Raw genomic sequence first — 18806 nt, forward strand, 5'->3', positions numbered from 1 at the left:
TTGCCCTTATTAGTCGAAGTTTCGGGGGTTCTTTCAGAGATTCCAAGGCGCATCAGGGAGCAGCATGTTCTATAGCCACGAGAGTAAGTCACCTCATGATATATCATCAACTAGGGCACAGCTAACATCGCTTCAGTCCTCAGCAATACCCAGTATGGGGTTGCCACCATCTGGTATATCTTAGTGTCTTCTTTTCGCCTTATTCTACTCACTGACTTTGTAATCCAGGCTCGTCGCCACCGTGGGCAAGTCTAATCAGAAGCGGTTGACTCGCAAGGCAATTCAACAAGTCAACGTTCCCAAGGCATGCGAGACCATCATCAACCCAGGAGCCCCGTTAGCTCTACGTCTCCAGGGGAACCTCCTTTATGGAGTCTCTAGGGTCTATGCCCAGCAGTGCCGTTATATGCTCTCAGACGCTGAAAAGACACAATCTGACATGACCTTCTTTCGGGTTATGGACACAAGTGAACCGGACCCAAACGCGGGCAAATCAAAGTAAGATGTCCGTTGTTGCCTCACAAAGGTCTATGTACTGATATATCCTTCCAAGGCGACATCAAATCACCTTGCAGGATGACCCGTCCTTTGATCCTTTGTCGACTATCCCAAAGCTCGACCTTTTGGCTAGCGTTGATGATTTGGTTCTTCTATCGACAAAATTTTCGTCACAGGGCAGTGTCTCTCAAATGACTCCCATGGCTCAAGGTTCCAGCTCTTCAGGTTGGGGCAATTCACTGCTCAACTTCGACATTCCTCAGTCTTCGCATTCTGGCCGAAGCTACCGTCTCCCAACGGATCTTGACCACGATTCTCCTTTCGCAAAACCTTTCCATGCGCAGGACCCTGTGGAGGACTTCAATCCGTTCGGTGTAGATATTTCAAATATGCCTGGTCTTGACCTCAACTTTGACCTGGACGGCAACCTCATTGAGTTCGGCGACATGGAACCACAACTCCCTCCCCTTCCTGGGACGGCGGCATTCGAAGAGCATCTCCAGGTTCAAGTTGCCAACGCAGCCGGCCTCGGCGTCGAAAATGGGCCCCTTGGAGGGGACAATGTGATCATCATGGGTGAAGATGCCTTGCCTGACGCTGAGCCTTTCCCCAAGCGTCTTGTTGCCAGAAAAGCCACTTCCTCGGCCGAGCCCAGCTCTGAATCAGTCTCGACTGAGGAAGCCAAAGCACCACTGCGACGACAAAGGCGACGTCGAATCCGCCAAATGGTCGATGGCAAGGACCATGTCGCTGTAACAGAGATTCGAAGCTGGTCTATGAACTATCTTGACAACATGAAGGCCAACTACAAACCCCGTCCTGCTACCACTGTCGCTCAGGCACGCCACAACGCGAAGGCTCTTCTTTTTGACAATGGGCTTACGGGTATTGGTAGAGCTTGTTCAGGTGCGGCACACCCTCTCGCAGAACACTTCTCTGGTATGGCTCTCTTGGCGCAGCTACAAGGAAAGAATCCTGAGCAAGATGCAGAACCTGTGACGCGGAGCCGCCGCCGTGTTTCTGCTGAAGCTTTCGAAGACGAGCAGAATGAAGCACGGAATGTCCGTCAGAAGGTGAACCATGCCAACGAGCTTGGGCGTGGTGTTGATTATGACATGGGTGCTATTATGTTTGGTGAAGACATTGCCCCTGAGATGAGAATGGATGCAGCAAAGGGTCTTGAAGATCGGCACTCCTCATCCATGGCTCCTTGGAGTCGTCCTCCCTCTGCTGCACCTGGTTCGTCTATTCGGGGACATGGTAGCGCACATAAAAGATTCCCTGCTCCAAGTCCTCTGCATGCCCGCGGTAGTGCAATTCGTCCAATTGAGCGCTGGAGTGATCAGCTTGGGCCGCAGCATGGCTCTGACGACTTGGCGATGCTCCGTTCTCAAGATTCTTCTATCGGCGATGAAGGCTTCATGGGTGATGTCGAATTCGGCAATGGCGACCACACACAGGGCTCTGGTGCAGTCATTGATGCCTCTGCTCTTGACTTCTTAGGCTATGCCACTTCTCGTGTGGAGTCCAAAGGATATACTCGTTCTTGCGACCAAGCTGACCGTCGCTGGATCGATTTCAATACTCTTACCGACGAGCTCGATGACCCTGCCAACTCCAAGAAGTTCGCATCGGAGGCTTTCATGCATGTTCTCGTTCTTGCAACTAAGAACGCCATTGCCATCGAGCAAGATGGGATTGCCGACAAAAAGCCCTTCGGCACCATCCGCATTGGCCTCACTCTTCCTCAGCAAGAGGTCGACATGGCCGACGAGCTGGCCTAGACTTGGTTTTGGACCGGGGGGTTCAATTGGTACACTATCATTCATGTGAGTGTTGTAGACGCATGGCGATGAAGCCTACGACAGAAACGACTTTTAATTGGCGATGACTTTACGATCTCAAGCGGCGTTGCCCATTTCATTTTCCAGGGTAATCGGTCACCAAATTCTTGAAGTTCGGGGAACACTTGATATGAAAGCAAAATGGGAACATAGGTATTGACAGCATATGTGGGATATGGTCAACGGTATACATCTTGATTTGGGGATGGGAAACGAGGCAGCAACGATATTTCTGGTCCTTAAGCAAGATATTCATTCAGTGGGCAAGCACTCGATACATCATATTCAATGAAACAAAATTTGAAATACTTCGCACATGATTACTATTATTGATATTATCTAGTCGAAGGGATCATCATCCACTCCACCCTCTCGATCTTCGAACTGCATGTAATCAGCAGATGTGCCCTCCGAGTCAGCATTAATCAATTTCCAAGCCTCATGAACAGAGTCAAGGATGGAATCATCGAATGCTAGACCCAGCGACGGGAGGGAAAAGGTAGCAATGTCTCTATCTATGCTCAAAGAGTTTGATCCACCACTCTGTTCGTAGTACACCTGGTAGATGGGTGAAGACACATCTTGACCATTGGAAACAGCGGCAATCAGAAACGAAAGAGCCTTTCTGAGGACTGATTTCGCCGATGTGGTATAGACAGTGCTGAGATATATAACATCTGTTGACCTTTCGTTAGCATGATCGTCTCTTAATCATGTGTCAAGTACAATAATGAAAAGTATGAGGTGTGCATCAGGTTGTCAGAGATAATGATCGTCATTAGGATTCAGACAATGTAGATAAGTATTCGGTATGTGAATCATCATAACACCAAGGAGAATAAAAGAAAGAATAGGATGCAACTCACATTGTCCAGAAGGGCACTCCCCAGTGTCGCTTGAGTGTACCATAGCATAGACTGGAAACTCGTGCGGAGTTTCGTCCTCAATGGTGACAGTGCCCGAAGGAAATGCCACCACTGCGACAGCGGGTGTGGGAGCGCCGTCAGTAAGCAGTTCAAAGACCGGAGACAAGTTTGACTTTGTGACCACAGTGAGCCTGCTGATTCGAATACTGCTAGAGTCAGCTGCATCGGCGCCTTGGACCACCAATTTGGCCTTGACGTCGATATCATTCATGAATGAGAGCTCCAACGGAGCATCGGGTTGCTCAGATCGTTTCAGATTCTTTATGCCAGATCCCAGCATATATATTGCACCACCGACCGCAGCAGCACGGCAGCCCACTTGAGCCACCTCTGACAATCCACCCCATTTTGGATAGACTGCAGCAAAGCCAGGACCGAAAACACCCATCGATGTCAGATGTCGGTTGATGGCGGTCAAGCCATCTCTGACCGATATTTTCCCATCATGACTCAGCGTCAGTGTGATGATATAGGATTGAAGTGCAGCATCGAGCTTGAACTCTGAGGCCAGGAACTGGGCCAACTCCTCATCAGCACGCGCCTGCCATGTATCGATTTGAGGTTCCGAATCAAAGTCAAGCACAAACTTGAGGAACTTCATCAGGGACCGCTTGGACCGAGCTGGAATGGACTTGTTGGAGAAGACATCTTCGCGGGTCGATGGTATCCGACTGAGCGACGGTGTCGACGAGGAATCTGAAGGTGGCTGGAAGATGTAGAAGGAACCGACAGCGAGAAATTCGATCTGGCGAAATGCTTTCGAGTCGACGAGCTGAGTCACCAGCTTCGACCGCGAATGTATCAGCTGCGGCGCGAGAGCCAAGCTATAGGATCGTGTAGCACCTAAAGCGTCCGCATCTCGCTTCACCTCCGCAGAAGAGAACAACTGCGAGGGCTCTGTCAACCGATTCTTCTCAGCCCACTCATCTGCCTCCTGAAGACTGAACGCGGCTTCGCTACCTCCGTAGAAGTCGTTGGGGTCGACGTGTAGAATATTCTTGCCCGAACGCGATAAAGCTCTTCAAGAATGAAGACTGGGTCAGTCCGACCGAGGCAACATCTCAACAATGGAATCCAAAGCTTACAGGGCGAGGAGGGACTGTTGTAGCCCAGTGCCGCTGATCACTACATCCCATAGGGTGTCTGAGAGGGATTCCATGGTGAGGTTGAGGTTGTGAGGATGGAAGGAGAGGAAGGGAGAGGAAGTTGATCAGCCTTTTTATGATGCGCGAAGTTCGAAGAAGATTTCAGGTGGGGCAGGGTTGCTAAGCAGTGAGTGGAGGTCAGTAAATAAAATCAGTTGGCCCGTGCACTTCAACTCCCAGCAATGAAAAAGGATTGGCCGAGATTTTCCTCTCTTTTTCTTCTTCTTTTTTCCTCACCATCCGCTCAGCCCTTTACGCAATGTCTACCTCTTCTGGCGGAACATTGCTTGTGGCGTGGTAGTTTCATTACTACTCACTTTATGAGTGGTAGAGCAATTTGTCTTCCGGTATCTCCTGCCCTAGAATAAAGTCTGAAAGGGTGGGTCGAATGGCCTTGACACATTTCTTGATCCAACTTAGTTCATGATTATAATGGTAAAAGCCACGGCTGTGAGCAATTGTGATCGATGTTCTTTTTATTGGGGTATCATTAATCTATGATTGGGTGATGGCCGCGTTGAACTCCTCCCATCGCTTTGAGGCCCAGCCCAGGAATTGCTCTGATGTGAGGAACTGGGGCGTCAGGGCAGTTCCTCCATGCTTGGAGATGGACAAGATCTTGACGTCTCCGTCCTTGCAATCCACCACGACCGTTACACTCTCATCGCAAAGTGACTCTTCAAGTCTGTCTGGGTCAACGAGTAGCCAGAACCTGCCGTCAGTGGGTCGGTCAGTTTCTTTGCCGGTAAAGACAACTGCTGTGCATGCGATTGGAATTTTCGTGATGTTGAGAGGTCGGGGCTGTTTGTGGGAGCAGATAATCATCTCTCGGTCAATGTCGTATCGCGCTCCGGGAAGCTTCGTGTTTCGTAGCGCAGCCATTGTAGCAGCCCACGCGGCATCGAACGGGTTTCCATCGAATGAGATGAAAAATATATCAATGTAGAGCACCCAGTAAGCCACAACGGATCGGTTCTCGTTGCTTGTGTCCTCTTCATCCTCTTCCATGCGATCTTCAAGGTCTTCAGATGGTGGTGTGTGCCATATTCGCAGGTCATCAGGCTTGATGATTCTGGAGCTGTGAAGAAGGGAGTATATCCGTGTGCTGAGAGTCTGGGCAAGAGTGCTTGGTGGACCACCTGGGAGGAACTGAGGAGCGCAACCTGTAGCAAGCTCAATGTTGGGCACCAGGAGGTCGTAGTCTTTCAACTCGGTCTCGGTATTGGAGGCACGATAATTCGGGATGTTGGGTGTTAAGATAGTCTCGCCTCGTACACCACAAATGACGGTAGTGTCGCCGACGCGAACAACAGCACTCCCATGAGCGTGTGATAAGCTCGCTAAGTTGACTGTTGGCTTGCGAGATTCGTTTCGGGCTCGGCCATTGCTTCGAGCTGGGCGGATATCATCAGAGGCGGGATCGAGGCTGGCAAGCAGATACGGATGAGGCGACAGCTTGGCGAAAGTCGTCCGAGTGAGTCCTTTAATAGAGGCCATAGTAGTGAGTTAAACTGAAGCCTCGGTCAGAAACTACTGTGAGTCTGGATTTCGACCGTGGTCGGTTGTTGATATGAGAAATGGATGATGAAAAGTTGGAAGAGATGTTCGCAGCCTCGTGGGGTCCTCGGTGGGGTTCAGTTGAGCTCCGGCCAGTCAGACAGACTGCCAGGTGCAAGGCTGACTGACCTCAAGCTCCAACGCAGGGTAAGCTGTCCAAAGAATATCTGTATTGGGATACTTCGCGATATCAACAATTACATTTGACAAACTACTATTTTGCTTGGCTCAATTGAGTATCATCATCAGTGTTGATCTCTATTGATGTACTTGACGAGCGCCAGTTATTGCACTTCATTATCCCACCTATAATCAATGGAGATGGTTTACTTCCTGGCCATATTGGCTGAGAGGTTGATGCAATTGAGAAGACTTGTGGCTATTGAAATTTTGCTCTCCGACGTCACAACTTCTGTATTGAGAATGCTCTTCGTTATTCTTGAGAAGGGACTTGCCGACCTCTTTTGCCGTTACATTACCCACTGTCAAAAGTTCAATCACCAACAACACCGTCAAGATCGACAGTCACAAGAAGCAGAAGTCAACCAACATCACCAACAACATATTCCGTCTCATCCGACACTTACATCGTGAGGTATCCATGAGGCGTGGCAAAGGCGACAGCAAATTTGACAGGGAGCTTGGATCCTTTGTTGGTCCCATCACATCATGGCATTTATCCCGCCGCGGTCCGCAGAAACTGTGCATGGGAGGCAACATATCACCAACATGCTTAACGGCCATGATGATGTCGTGCGACTCTCTGTTGGTTCAGGCATTTTCGATACATCATCGAATGATTAGAGACTCTTTCAACATCGACGCAAACCGTTCCTGGCCCATCATATTACGCTCGGATGATTCTCGACCATTTCGAGATTCTTAATGCCCGATATGAACAAGGGAATCCTCGAATGAGGTTCGAAGCTTTGAAAGAAAGAAGCGGTGCACGAATCGAAGGACGCATGCGATTAAATCTCTAGAAGGCTAATCACTTCTAAGAGCGAATCAGAACTCGCCTGTTACCGCCCGTTGAAGAAGCCATCGAAAATCTGCAAGGATCGTCACTGCGTCTGTCGGCCAATCATGTTAGCCTATCGCATCTCATCACAGCGTTACATCTTGAAGACTCCACCCTGGTTGCTTCTCCTCTAGACTACCATTCAGCCCCCAAATCCATCAGCGGCCTCTAAGAGCAATTATCCGTCCTTGGAGGGGGGATAGACCAACGCGGATGGCTCAAGCAAGTGCTTGGATCACGGCTCGAGTGCCAGGAACATCTTGGCCAGATGTGTCGGGAGTTTCCAGGACCCAATCCTGAGCCTTATTCAGACGCTCATCTTTCCCGTGGTTGTGGATGAGCCAACAGCCGTTGAGAGCTTAAACATTCGGCAGCCATATTATCACAATGCTAATTTCTCGTCCCGTACAGCAAGCGCTAGGTCTTATTTTATTGTGAAGCTATTATAGCGTTCATCACATTATCACAGCAGTCTTGGCAAAGACGCAATGAAGCATTTGTCTAAGAAACAACTTTTCTTTACAAAGTTTCAAGCACAGAAACAGCATGGCATGCCCCAGCCATCGTTGATGATGATCCCCGGCCAACATGCAGACCTAGAGCCTGCATCCCGGTCCCTCAACCGGAAAACATCCACATCCCGCCATCGTGTTTCTCTCATTATGGATTGACCTTTCTCTTAATTCTGCATGTCACCCACCTTCATCACTCCGCCTGCGTCTGTTTCTCTCAACCACGCCAGCTCGCGGCTGTGTGACAGCCGAATGATCCACTCATTGGGAGACGGCATTTCATGAGCTGGCCAATATCAGAGCTCCGTCAGCCGCTGGTCCTTGTGTTGACTCGTTTTCTGCACAGACTCGTCCCGCATGTCAATCTTGAATTACACCTCTTCCTATCCCTGTCTGCCTGCACAGTAGTGACATGCTTGCCGCCGCCGTGTCACAAGAGCCACCCACCAGCTGCGATATGTTGCTGAGCCTTACCTCTGCAGCTCTGCCATTCTCCGCTCGACGGTGAGGATCGATCGCCTGAGGCCATATATTCGGCCGCATGCCCATTTAGACTCCACTGTAGCTCCCCGTCTTAAGACCCTGCTTCCCAATGCCCTAAGTTCAAGGCGTTCGCATCCTTTCGTTTATCAGTGTTATTGCCTCTGTACCTCTAATCGGAGAGTCTGGAATTCTTCGATTCGAGCCGATTGACTGTTTCACCTGTGCGCATTTCACCAGATCGCCATCCATTGAGGGTTCGATAGACCAGTCAGCCAAGTTGCCGTCTTATGCCCTTGGTCTCGTCTTACTTGAAACACACGCATAACGATATACGAAATCGCCGTTGATGTCGAATTAAAAAGCCTGTTCCGCGCTCTGTCGCCAAATACCACTAAAATTTACTGAGCTTTAACGCTGGTCGAAATGGCTCCCAACTCATATATGCGCGAGACTATGGAGGAGGCCACAAGGACCTTCTCCGGCCTCATCAAGCGTATTTCCATTCCCCTAACACCGACAAGCCCACCTGGCTTAGTCCAGGCGCATACGATAGACCCATGGGAGAAGTCTGGTAAATACGGTCGAGGATGGTCCTATTTTGCCCTCGCCTTGATGAGCACTGTTCTCATTATGCGTGTCTGGCACTTCTGGCAGGACAAGATTCGACAAGCTATTTACAAACAGGAGGTCGAGGAGCACTACCAAAACCTCTACAATGCTGAGGTAGAAGCCATGTCCGGGATGCGCAGTGCCCAGAGCCAGCATTTCTTTCCGGACGGTCATGACATGATGGGCGAGAAGAACTTCCGACCGAAAGCACACTTTTCCTCTGTTAATATTATCAACGATACCTTGGCTCTATTTCGATGGATTTTTTATCGTCCTATCCCGGATTTGGTGATCGGAAAACGCCGAATCACCTTCTCCTCACTGGCAGTTCTTACTACTGTCTTCATTACTCTCGCCTTTGTCGTCCTTTATTGCTTCCTGCAACAGCCTCTATACTGGCAGAGCATTCAGTTCGGATCACCTCCCCTGGCGATTCGATCCGGCATGATTGCGATTGCTTTGACACCATGGATCATCGCAACCAGCATGAAGGCAAATATCCTTACTGCTATCATTGGCATTGGCCCCGAGCGGCTTAATGTTTTCCATCGATGGGCAGGCTACCTCTGTCTGTTCCTATCCCTCGTCCACGCCATTCCCTTTTATATTCAGCCTGTATGGGATGACGGTGGAATGAAGGTGTTTCAACGCTTGTTTCCCGGTGGCAGTGGCATCATTTATGGTACTGGCATCGCCTGTCTTGTACCCCTTATCTGGCTATGTGTCGCATCACTGCCCTTCATTAGGAGGACAGCCTATGAGATCTTTGTGGTTCTCCACGTACCCGTGGGAATCGTCTACGTTGGTCTCCTTTTCTGGCACACCAAGAACTTCCTCATGTCGTGGGCCTACCTTTATGCAACAATAGGTATCTGGGCATTCTGTTACTTCATAAGGCTGTTCAAGCTTAACTGGCTCAAGCCTTGGCGTGTGTCTTTCATGGTTGGAGACGAGGCCGCTATTACTCTTATGGCAGAGAACGCCATCAAAGTTACGATCCCAACGCAGATGAAATGGAAGCCTGGCCAATACGTTTATCTTCGTATGCCTGGTATCTCCATCTTCGAGAACCATCCTTTCACCATTTCGTCGCTATGCAGCGATGACTTCCCATCAGAGTACGGCGAACAATACCGCGACTGTACTCTGGTATTCAGACCCTATGGTGGATTTACACGCAAGGTGCTTGATACTGCCATTGAGAAAGGACCATTCCATACCTACCGCGCGTTCCTTGATGGCCCCTATGGCGGTATGCGCCGCGATCTAGCTGCCTTCGATACCTGCATCCTGATTGCCGGCGGCAGTGGTATCACCGCCCTTGTGTCACAGCTTCTCAACCTCATCAAGAGAATGAGGGATGGCAAGGCTATCACCAAAAAGGTTGTTGTCGTCTGGGCTCTGAAGCGACTTGAAGCTATGGATTGGTTCAGAGAAGAGCTGCGAATTTGTCGCGAGGCCGCTCCCCCCGAGAGCGTCACTTGCAAATTCTTTGTAACATCGGCTGTGAGAGCGAGACCAGGCATGGAAGGACCAGGACCCTTCAATCAGGTTGGCCCTGGTGGCCCCAATGGACCCCGAGCTTTGAGTCATATGTTCCATGACAAGCTCGATGGTTTTGTTGCGGGCATCGCTTCTAAGAGAAACTCTGCCCTGATCCAATCCGAGGCTCAGGGTGACCCCGAGCGTGAAAGGGAGCTCCGGGCCGAGGACGAGGACCGTATCACAGCCCTCCCTCAGCAGAAGTACCTGCAACCTCACTCAATCCCTCCTCCTCCTCCGGGACCACCTCCTACCAACCAAGATGAGGCTCTGAGGAGACTTGAGGGTCACGGTTATCCTGAGGACAAGAAAATTCCTCTTGGTGACAGCGATGAACCTATTAAAAACGACCCGGAGTTCCATTTCAGACCCATGAAGCAAGATAATCCACCTCAGTTTAACTACGCGCCAAGGTCTCCTCGAAGACTTCCAGAGTCGTTCCCTACGGAAGAAGAATCATTCCCAGTTCGGGCCCCTGAGCTTGCTCACCTGAGGACAGCTAACCCTGAGGCCGGAAGACCGCGACCAACATCAACTTTTGGTCCCCCATCTGGCTTTGACTTCGGCTTCCCCCAAACCCCAACCGAGTTTCAAAAGAGTCTGATGCGCTTCGCGTTTCCTGTGCCTCATCAGATCGATGGAGGATGGAGCGTTGAGTATGGTCGTCCTGACCTGGGCTATATGCTGAAGGAATGGGCGACAGGAGGTGCTGATGGACGAGGCATCCTTGGTCGACGCACGGCAGTTTTCGTATGTGGCCCACCCTCTATGAGAGTTGGTGTTGCCAATACGGTTGCCCGACTCCAGGCGGAGATCTGGGGAGATGATGAGCTTGAAGAGATCTTCTTACATACCGAAAACTACGCTTTGTAAGAATGGAGCATTGTGTGGATGTGTTTAGAGGCCTGTAATACTATGGATTGTGTTGGCTTGATGGAGACGGAGCGAAGAGATACCATGAGCGATCTGACTTTTTGATGACCTAGTATATATATACCAACCTACCTTTGGAGGTGCCTGAGCTGTATGAGTAGGCAAGTGAGCCTGAGCTATATAATATCGATACCCTATCTACTATCTACTACCTCTATATAGTACCTATCTATTAATTACAAAGCCTGTGGAGACCCCGTGATCGGAGTTGGCATGGCATGATGACATGACAATATGAGGAAGTGGCCAGAAGGGTTCACGAGATTGCCCCTCCCCCTCATGCAAAGTCATGATGAAACCCACGCTTAATCAAGAAGCACACACATTCAAGGATCGTGATTGGAGAATGGCTTTAACTTAAATCGAGAAGGTGGAATAAGGTATGAGGACCTTGGAGGCTGTCTTGGTAAGGTAGTGATTGATGATTAAGGTAAGGTAGGTATGGCCGTGATGGCGTATGGCGTGGAGGCAGGAGGAGACACCTTGATGGTTCCTGACTTATTATGTGAGAAGAACCTGAAAAGAATAGGTAGGAACTGGATATTTGAGTCAAAGAGGTCCTCACAACTAAATATCTTCAACTTTTCAATACCCAAAACATTCTCATTCACAATTACTTATCATTTCTCAACACTTCAAATACTTACCACAAGCTCTCGGTAGGCGGAGGATAGTGCAAATACCACAACAAAAACCACTTACACCACCTTACCATTTGCTATCTCAAAATCCCCAACTGAAGGTACAAAATCAGTAAAAATGGAGGCGTGGCCAGTTACAGACCTCGACAAAATCGCCAAGGGGTGGAAAATTGCCATGAAATGCTCCAAGGAGCGTCTTCAACGGGTGCATGACCTCGCAGCTGATGAACTGGATGATGCTATCAATGATGGGCACTTGGTTCTCGAGACCGTGTGCTTGTTTGTCCACGCTTGCATTAAACACAATCAGTACAAGTACGCATTCACTACCTGCCACATACATGGGCATTGAACTAACTGGGCTCAGACTTCCTCTTTCGTTTTGGAGAGTCCTCCATGCTGAATACGGTATCATCGTCTATCCTACGGCATTTACAGAAGACATCGATATTCAAGGCCTCAACATTGATGTCACATTTACTGAGGCTTACAACGGACACATCAGTATGTATAAATTCCTGTCTCAGGCCGTCCGCTAGTACTTACACAAGCGATAGTGATGTATGGTGGAGCCCGCGGCATCAAATACCCTCCCCGATGTCCCCTTGAGCTCATACGAGAACCTCCGCCTGTCTACCAGAAGTAAACACCAAAGATAGAATCGTGATGTTTCTAAAGGCTGAAACATGTTTCTGTGTATTATTGGAATTAGGTTTGGCGATTGTGGGACGCCCGGAGCATGGTAGCGTTGGTGGTTTAGAGGCAAGGCGATCCATCATGCCAGACAGAATAGTAGCGTCTGAATGTTGATGATTTCAATAAGATGAATTGTCTAAAGATTGCGTTTATTTCCAATTTGCATAAAATGGCATCAGCTTTCTTCACGCTGTCCGAGAGCTCCGTCTCGGTTTGCTCTCCATACCCCCTCCTCACCTTCAAACTCCTCACGTTTCCAAACCTCAACCTTGGATTTACACTCTTCCAACGCCTCTTCACCAGCTCGCCACGCCGCTTGTCGATGAGGAGATGAGACGGCGATTAAGATGCTCTCTTCTGCGATAGGTACAGGTCCGAGGCGATGGATCATGGCTACCCCGCGGAGACCATGCTTATCGCGAACGTCCTTTGCAATGGCCATCATGGACTTGAGAGCTCTGGGGTGATAAGCTGTATATTGTAGCTCCTTCACTGGCTTTCCTGCGAAGTTATCGCGGGTAGTGCCTGGGCTTGGTCAGTTTCACTGTGAATAGAGACTTGTGAGAGATAAGAGTTTATTACCTGCAAATAGCACGATTGCGCCAGCTGAGGGGCTGCGCACCCGGTCCATGATGGCCTGGGCATTGAGATGATCGTGAGTCAGAGCGACATAGCAGTCTTGTTCTGATAGTTCCCAAAGATCTTGAACCTTTTCTTGAGTTGCCATTTTTAGTTAAGCAAAGGTTGGAGGAGAGATGAGATAAGAATGAGTTTATATCTCGGAGTTGTTCTGTCAAGAGTGGGCTTGGTTTGTATAAGGGCCAGACATCAAGCCATACTGTTTGAGACCCTCATGGTTGGGGAAGGCCTAATAGAAATTATTAGGTATAGTAGACATTAATTTGTTCTATCTGATTTCTGTACTTAATCATTTTCTCCAGCTATGATTGCCTGCTCAAGTTATTCGCTGGTGATGGCGCTCACATGAGCGCATCACATCATGATGACTAAGCCCCACTTCGACATCTTGTTCCTCCCTGCCGCCTTGACTTTTTGACTTTCGTTCATACAATTTTCATAAACTCTTCCTTTCCCCCCCTTTTCCCATTCAACCACTTCTTAATCCGACATCGCCTTGACTTGACAAAGGATACCGCGTTAGCCGAAGCTGCTGTGCGCGACGACCACCAAATGCGATCCCCCGATCGCTCGAGGGACGACTAGCAAAGGAAGATGAACATGAGCGACGAATTTCAAGACCGAGATGCCGGCTACCGATCGCGGCAGGGTAAACACATAACCCGAGCCTCAGGCAGAGATGGGAAACTCGAGAAGGACCTTCATGGATGATTTGAGCCTCATAGCTAACTTCCCCACGGGACGGCGAGATCATTCCAGGTCTCCGCCCAAGCAAGCTTTCCGCGACGATCCTCAAGAGAGAAATTCTCGATACCGGGATGACGAAAGGGACCACGACTACGATCACGACAACCGGTCTGGCCGTCACGATGATGGATACTCAAGAAGAGGCGGCGCATCTCGAGAAGCGCGCTACAACTCTCGCGACGAACATGACTACCGAGGCATGTATGATGATGGTTACGTAGACAACAGCAACGATCAAGGGCAACGACGCCATGAGGGCGACAAGCGGAGTGGCAGAGGACGGTACCGCGACGGCGATGATCCACGATCACAGTCTCCGTCTGGAAGCTATCATAACCGCGGTCGCTCCGGCAGCCCAACGCGAGATGCTGGCAAGCCTAGCGACACCGTCATTCTTGAAGGCCTGCCTTTCAGTATATCGTCGAACGAGGTTGGTACCCTATCGGTCTAAGCAAATTGTTACAAGAACCAAATGCGGGCTTCTGGGCCTATGAATTCGAGCCTCACTGCCCTGGAGGACGGACAAAAGGCTGCCGTTGTCCGATGCATTTGTCCTCAATTAAACGGCACCAGCGGCGCAACATATCCCTTGAAACCAGTCGATGCCAGTTCTCAAGACTAATTCCCCCGCCTATAGCTGCGCGACAGTATCCTGAGCAACTCAGTTGCCGCCGAGTTCCCCTCGATTGACGTGCGCGTTTCCGCTTCCAAGGGTCAGTAAGATGTGCTTGGTATTTCACGTTCTTGTTGCTGACACGCACGAACAGGAAATCGCAGAGCGTTTGTGCAGTTCCAGGAAGTTGACCATGCTGTTGCTTTTATGAGAGAACATTATCCAAAGCTTCTTGTTGAGATGACGCATTCCACTGATGACGTCCCAGAAGGGAGATTCGATGCGTACATCCATTACGCTCGGAATCGAGATGCACGCGACGAAGCTGATGCTCGGGGAGTTCCCAGTGGTGACTGGATCTGTCCTACTGTAGGTTTGCTCCCATAGCTTCAGCTACACATCCACTAACGAGATAGTGTGACTTTCCCAACTATTCTACCCGAACCAAATGCAAGATTTGTGGCGGTCCACAGGCTGGTAAGTTGACCGAACATTTTAGCAACAATGGAAGCTAATGTTGAAGTTCTAGCCCCATCCTGGCAAATGAGCCTCACAGGCATGGCAGATGCTTCGGATGTACCCGCACAAATCCTTGTTGTTTACCCCTTGGCGTCGTTTGTGACTGAAGACATGCTAGCCGAAGACATGAAGCGACTAGAGCTTGTGAAGCCCAACCAAACCAAGGATACGTCTAATGGAGCACCCAAACTGAAGTCCACAGCCCCGACAGGTGACACGACAGGTTACGGCGCTCGCCCTGGTTCCCTTCATCGAGTCTTCCTTATGCGTGACGCGCACACGAACGAGTCCTTTAAATATGGGTTTGCTGAGTTCTGGACGGTGGAAGACGCATCGGCCGCGATGACAAAATTTCACAAATCTCGATCATTTACTGTCGCAGCATGCCCAGTGACAGTATCTAGCACTCATATGGGAGTTTTCTTGCCTGAACAACGCGAGGTTACACCGGAAATCGAGCACCTGTCGTTCACACCCTTGTTCAATCCCAGCCTTCGTGTTCGCTACCGAGACTACCATGTGTATCCGAGCCCGCAGGTTGTTAATGAACAGCCTCCTGGAGGTGAAGGTGCCTCAAAAACAACCGAGGAAGATGGCAACGATAAGAAGTCAAAGAAGCGCAAAGCAGAGGGAAGTCTCGCTGCTTCTTCTACGAAGAAGTCTGTGCCAATGATGGCGGGCCAAATGGCCATGTGGCAGCGCAAGAGGGATGAGCTTCGCGTCGAGAAAGATGCTAGACCGGCACGACAGGACAAGGCTGAGTTCAGCGATGTGAATCGAACCCCACTTCGCATCAACCTGTCAGGTTCAGGAGGAGACTCATCGAAACCCCAGAGTGCTATTAAGATCTCACTTTCAGGGACACAGAAACTTGGTCCTCCAGAGCATGCGGCTCCCAGCAAGCAGGGCTCACCAGATGAGGCGGGTACTCCCAGCAGTACGACACAGGCAACCTCAGTCTCTGGGGATGCACCAGTCTCTTATGTCGATCGTGATCGATTGATGTGCCTGATTTGCATGCGCAAGTACAAATCCGTGGATGAAGTTAACATTCATGAAAAATCTCGGAACCACAAGAACGCGATGGAAAACGAGGAACAGGTCAAAGCGGCATTGCCTAGATTAGCAGCACGCGACAAGAGACTTCAGAAACAGGCCCAAGAGAACACCGACTCGGCAGCTGCGACGTCACAATATCGCGATCGTGCTAAAGAGAGGCGAGCTGCCTTCAACCAGCCCACTAAGCCAACAACCGCACCACAAGGCAAACCCAAGTCGGGTCCAAAGGCGGAAGAGGCCGCGCCCGCTCCGAAGCCCGTCCAGTCCAAGGGAGCAGGTATGCTGGCCAAGATGGGATGGTCAACCGGTGCAGGTCTTGGAGCCAACGGAGATGGGCGTACCGAGGTCATCGAGACAAATGCTTACCAGGAGGGCGTTGGGTTGGGCGCAGAGGGTGGCAATCTTGGCGACGCAGCGCAATTGGCTGAGCGCAAGACAAAGAACAGTTATGCTGAATATGTGAACACGGTGCAGGACAGGGCACGGGAGCGGTACAACAAAATGGGCTGAGATGTTGACACAAAGGCCATGTAATTGTAGATTGGGATATAGATGTTGAAGGCGTTCAGAATTTGCTGTGGAACCGAGGACGAAACTCGACATGCCAACAACAGCCGCACATCTTCAATTAATGGGTATCATTTTTAAATACAGCACTTCAAGAAACCAGTGTCTTAAATTCTATGTACATGCGCGAACTCACTTCCAGCGTCTGACGCTGGCTTTCAACCTCCATCGCCGGCCTATTCTCATGTTTACAGGAGAGTCAATGCAATACCCGCAGCCACGATGAGTGTCACCATGGAAGCAGGAGACACATGACCGGCAGCATTGTCGTCCTCTTCAGAACTGGAGGTGCCTATAAATGAGTTAGATGACAGCTGATCAATAATGAAACGAATGCAGTAAATTGCTTACCTTCAACACCAGTGACATCCGGGAATTTGGTGTCCTTCTCCTTGAGTTCAACGATGTTTGACTCGTCGGTATTGTGGTTCGCCTCAGCGATGCCCAGCTGTTCATTTGCCAAGTCATAAACAACGTAGGCAGAACGCAGGAATGTGTCTCCAAGAAGAGTGACGCCCCCAGTGAGACCATACTGACTGACAGGGCTGATTCCAAACATACAAACGCTGTCCCAATCATTGAAGTAGGAAGAGACTTGAGGATCGTCAAAGATCTCCTGCTTGTCGGGGAAGGCATTGATGACCATCTCGCTCATGGGAACAGAGATTGTCTTTCCGTCAAACTTGAAGTCAAAGCTAACGCCCTTACCCTTGTCTTTGCCATAGGCGCAGTCTACAAAGGGGATGGCGACATCCTCCACGCTCAGGACGTTGAAGGCCTTGTAGATGGGCTCTACTTGAGCTTCGGGCAAGAGGCAGACGGTGGCACCAGAGTCGAGAATGGCGGTGGTGTCTTTATTGAGACTGTCTACCTTGATCTCCTGGCCCTTTGGTGTCTTGACCTCGAAGCCTTCAAAGGCGACGGTGAAGTGAGTGAGGTTGAGAGTAGAAGGGTCAGGCAGCAAGGGCAGAGTTGCAAGCTTGCCGACGAACCTTTTAGTGTCGAGACCGCCGAAGAGGATAGTTCCTTGCTCAGCACTGAGGTCGTTCTACCGGTTTGATTAGTCAGGGGTTAATTGTTGTTTCTTGTTGACTTACCAGCCAGAGACTGAAGGCAGCTCGGTCGATCAGGCCCTGAGACACCATATTCTCGACAATGGTTGGGTATGTCCCGTTGGCGACGACATTTGCAGAGAAGCCCAAGCCCATCAGGCCCGTTGGACGAACAGATTCCGAAGCGAGACCTAGTCTCTGCTGCTTGATGCTTTTTCCATCGATGGTGACGGTATCGTTGAAGTAATCACCACTAATGGAGCGCGTATCAAGATAGGTGATGTCGAATCCATCACGGTCGACCAATTCATAGGTACGACTCTTGTCAGGTTTGACTACAGAAGGTTGGAGTCTTGCTGGCTGAGATGGGAGAATAACTTACATGTAGTCATACAAGGGCCAATAGTCTCTTGCTTGGTCCTACTATTGCAGAGATCGGTCTCATCTGAGTTGAGCCAGGTATCACTGCTACCAGTGTCAAGCTGAAAGCTGATGTTTTGACCTGGGGTACCGACTTGAAACTCAGCGTAATATCCACCCCCTGTGATATTATTCAGAGCAGCGAGACTGAGAGTGTCGCGTTTGTGAAGAGACGATTCATGATGGAATCTTTGCTTTACGATTGGAGCAGAGACAGTGCCAGCAGAAACTCCAACGGCGAGAGACGTCAGAAGCGTAAAGGTTCGCATTGTGCTAAAGTCAATTGGGAGGCTGCTGAATAGAGTTGAGAACCGGCGTGCCGATGAAACTCTAGCACGCGTCGATCTGCAACAACTCAGGGGAGTAGGTATAACAAGAAACAATAAACGAAGAAAAATATAGACTTTATACGATGAAAAATATTAGTAGAGAAAAGATTTGAATTTATGAAACAATGACCAAGGAATAAGCTTAATTCCAAGGTATTTATTTAGCGTCGGTAGTTTAAAAAGGAAGAAGAAGAAGACAATTAATTACAATTTCGAGGAGGAGCTGAACTTTTGTCCTTTGATGAGCTGGAGAGTGCCAAGACTTGCCCAAGCGGTTAAGGGAAGTAGGCAGTGCCTACGCCACTAAAACGCCCGAGTCTGCCTTGTGGAGATCCAATCCAACGACTGGAGCCCTAGGCGGCCCCTGGGGAAGTTCCGGGGTTTGGCAGTTTTAGCGGCCCTTGAAGGATTTAATGCCACGCTACATTGGATGCCGTTCAAATCGGGCGGGAAT

General features: G+C 49.8%; 9 protein-coding genes across 9 annotated transcripts; 4 read left to right on the plus strand and 5 right to left on the minus strand.

Annotated features, from left to right (window-relative positions):
* Window positions 1–64: 64 nt before the first annotated feature.
* On the plus strand, window positions 65–2282 carry FOIG_15901 (uncharacterized protein; the record flags this gene model as incomplete). The annotated part of the gene is made up of 4 exons (XM_031217301.1): window positions 65–83; window positions 137–173; window positions 229–498; window positions 554–2282. The coding sequence occupies 4 exons, from the start codon at window positions 65–67 to the stop codon at window positions 2280–2282; spliced, it is 2055 nt and encodes a 684-aa protein (XP_031052988.1).
* A 399-nt stretch (window positions 2283–2681) lies between these two features.
* On the minus strand, window positions 2682–4427 carry FOIG_15902 (uncharacterized protein; the record flags this gene model as incomplete). The annotated part of the gene is made up of 3 exons (XM_031217302.1): window positions 2682–3019; window positions 3209–4287; window positions 4354–4427. 3 exons carry the CDS (start codon window positions 4425–4427, stop codon window positions 2682–2684), a joined length of 1491 nt encoding a protein of 496 aa, XP_031052989.1.
* Window positions 4428–4612: 185 nt separating this feature from the next.
* On the minus strand, window positions 4613–6014 carry FOIG_15903 (uncharacterized protein). The gene has a single exon (XM_031217303.1). The coding sequence runs from the start codon at window positions 5908–5910 to the stop codon at window positions 4909–4911; it is 1002 nt and encodes a 333-aa protein (XP_031052990.1). The 5' UTR covers window positions 5911–6014; the 3' UTR covers window positions 4613–4908.
* A 268-nt stretch (window positions 6015–6282) lies between these two features.
* On the minus strand, window positions 6283–6714 carry FOIG_15904 (uncharacterized protein; the record flags this gene model as incomplete). The annotated part of the gene is made up of 2 exons (XM_031217304.1): window positions 6283–6452; window positions 6558–6714. The coding sequence occupies 2 exons, from the start codon at window positions 6712–6714 to the stop codon at window positions 6283–6285; spliced, it is 327 nt and encodes a 108-aa protein (XP_031052991.1).
* A 1103-nt stretch (window positions 6715–7817) lies between these two features.
* FOIG_15905 (uncharacterized protein) lies at window positions 7818–11229 on the plus strand. Its single transcript, XM_031217305.1, has one exon. It carries the CDS (start codon window positions 8410–8412, stop codon window positions 11008–11010), a length of 2601 nt encoding a protein of 866 aa, XP_031052992.1. The 5' UTR covers window positions 7818–8409; the 3' UTR covers window positions 11011–11229.
* A 392-nt stretch (window positions 11230–11621) lies between these two features.
* Window positions 11622–12985, plus strand: FOIG_15906 (uncharacterized protein). The gene is made up of 3 exons (XM_031217306.1): window positions 11622–12026; window positions 12079–12215; window positions 12269–12985. The coding sequence occupies exons 1-3, from the start codon at window positions 11830–11832 to the stop codon at window positions 12355–12357; spliced, it is 423 nt and encodes a 140-aa protein (XP_031052993.1). The 5' UTR covers window positions 11622–11829; the 3' UTR covers window positions 12358–12985.
* FOIG_15907 (molybdopterin synthase catalytic subunit) lies at window positions 12583–13134 on the minus strand (the record flags this gene model as incomplete). Its single annotated transcript, XM_031217307.1, has 2 exons — window positions 12583–12932; window positions 12990–13134. 2 exons carry the CDS (start codon window positions 13132–13134, stop codon window positions 12583–12585), a joined length of 495 nt encoding a protein of 164 aa, XP_031052994.1.
* A 591-nt stretch (window positions 13135–13725) lies between these two features.
* FOIG_15908 (uncharacterized protein) lies at window positions 13726–16494 on the plus strand (the record flags this gene model as incomplete). Its single annotated transcript, XM_031217308.1, has 5 exons — window positions 13726–14223; window positions 14431–14506; window positions 14561–14775; window positions 14823–14883; window positions 14936–16494. 5 exons carry the CDS (start codon window positions 13726–13728, stop codon window positions 16492–16494), a joined length of 2409 nt encoding a protein of 802 aa, XP_031052995.1.
* FOIG_15909 (uncharacterized protein) lies at window positions 15434–18539 on the minus strand. Its single transcript, XM_031217309.1, has 4 exons — window positions 17986–18539; window positions 17649–17938; window positions 16903–17599; window positions 15434–16843 (listed from the first exon to the last, which is right to left on the minus strand). The coding sequence occupies exons 1-4, from the start codon at window positions 18290–18292 to the stop codon at window positions 16740–16742; spliced, it is 1398 nt and encodes a 465-aa protein (XP_031052996.1). The 5' UTR covers window positions 18293–18539; the 3' UTR covers window positions 15434–16739.
* Window positions 18540–18806: the final 267 nt, after the last annotated feature.

The sequence above is a fragment of the Fusarium odoratissimum genome, assembly GCF_000260195.1.
Source record: "Fusarium odoratissimum NRRL 54006 unplaced genomic scaffold supercont1.61, whole genome shotgun sequence".
Lineage (NCBI taxonomy): Eukaryota > Fungi > Ascomycota > Sordariomycetes > Hypocreales > Nectriaceae > Fusarium > Fusarium odoratissimum.

What these genes read in the sequence shown, in the direction of transcription:
- FOIG_15903 (XM_031217303.1), bottom strand. Translation starts at nt 5,910, where the DNA reads ATGGCCTCTATTAAAGGACTCACTCGGACGACTTTCGCCAAGCTGTCG.
- FOIG_15909 (XM_031217309.1), bottom strand. Translation starts at nt 18,292, where the DNA reads ATGCGAACCTTTACGCTTCTGACGTCTCTCGCCGTTGGAGTTTCTGCT. An exon ending in TGGCCCTTGTATGACTACAT is followed by an intron (nt 17,939 to 17,985) that starts GTAAGTTATTCT and finishes AACCTTCTGTAG; the next exon opens with TCAAACCTGACAAGAGTCGT. An exon ending in CTGCCTTCAGTCTCTGGCTG is followed by an intron (nt 17,600 to 17,648) that starts GTAAGTCAACAA and finishes TCAAACCGGTAG; the next exon opens with AACGACCTCAGTGCTGAGCA.
- FOIG_15905 (XM_031217305.1), top strand. Translation starts at nt 8,410, where the DNA reads ATGGCTCCCAACTCATATATGCGCGAGACTATGGAGGAGGCCACAAGG.
- FOIG_15906 (XM_031217306.1), top strand. Translation starts at nt 11,830, where the DNA reads ATGGAGGCGTGGCCAGTTACAGACCTCGACAAAATCGCCAAGGGGTGG. An exon ending in ATTAAACACAATCAGTACAA is followed by an intron (nt 12,027 to 12,078) that starts GTACGCATTCAC and finishes AACTGGGCTCAG; the next exon opens with ACTTCCTCTTTCGTTTTGGA. An exon ending in GGCTTACAACGGACACATCA is followed by an intron (nt 12,216 to 12,268) that starts GTATGTATAAAT and finishes CACAAGCGATAG; the next exon opens with TGATGTATGGTGGAGCCCGC.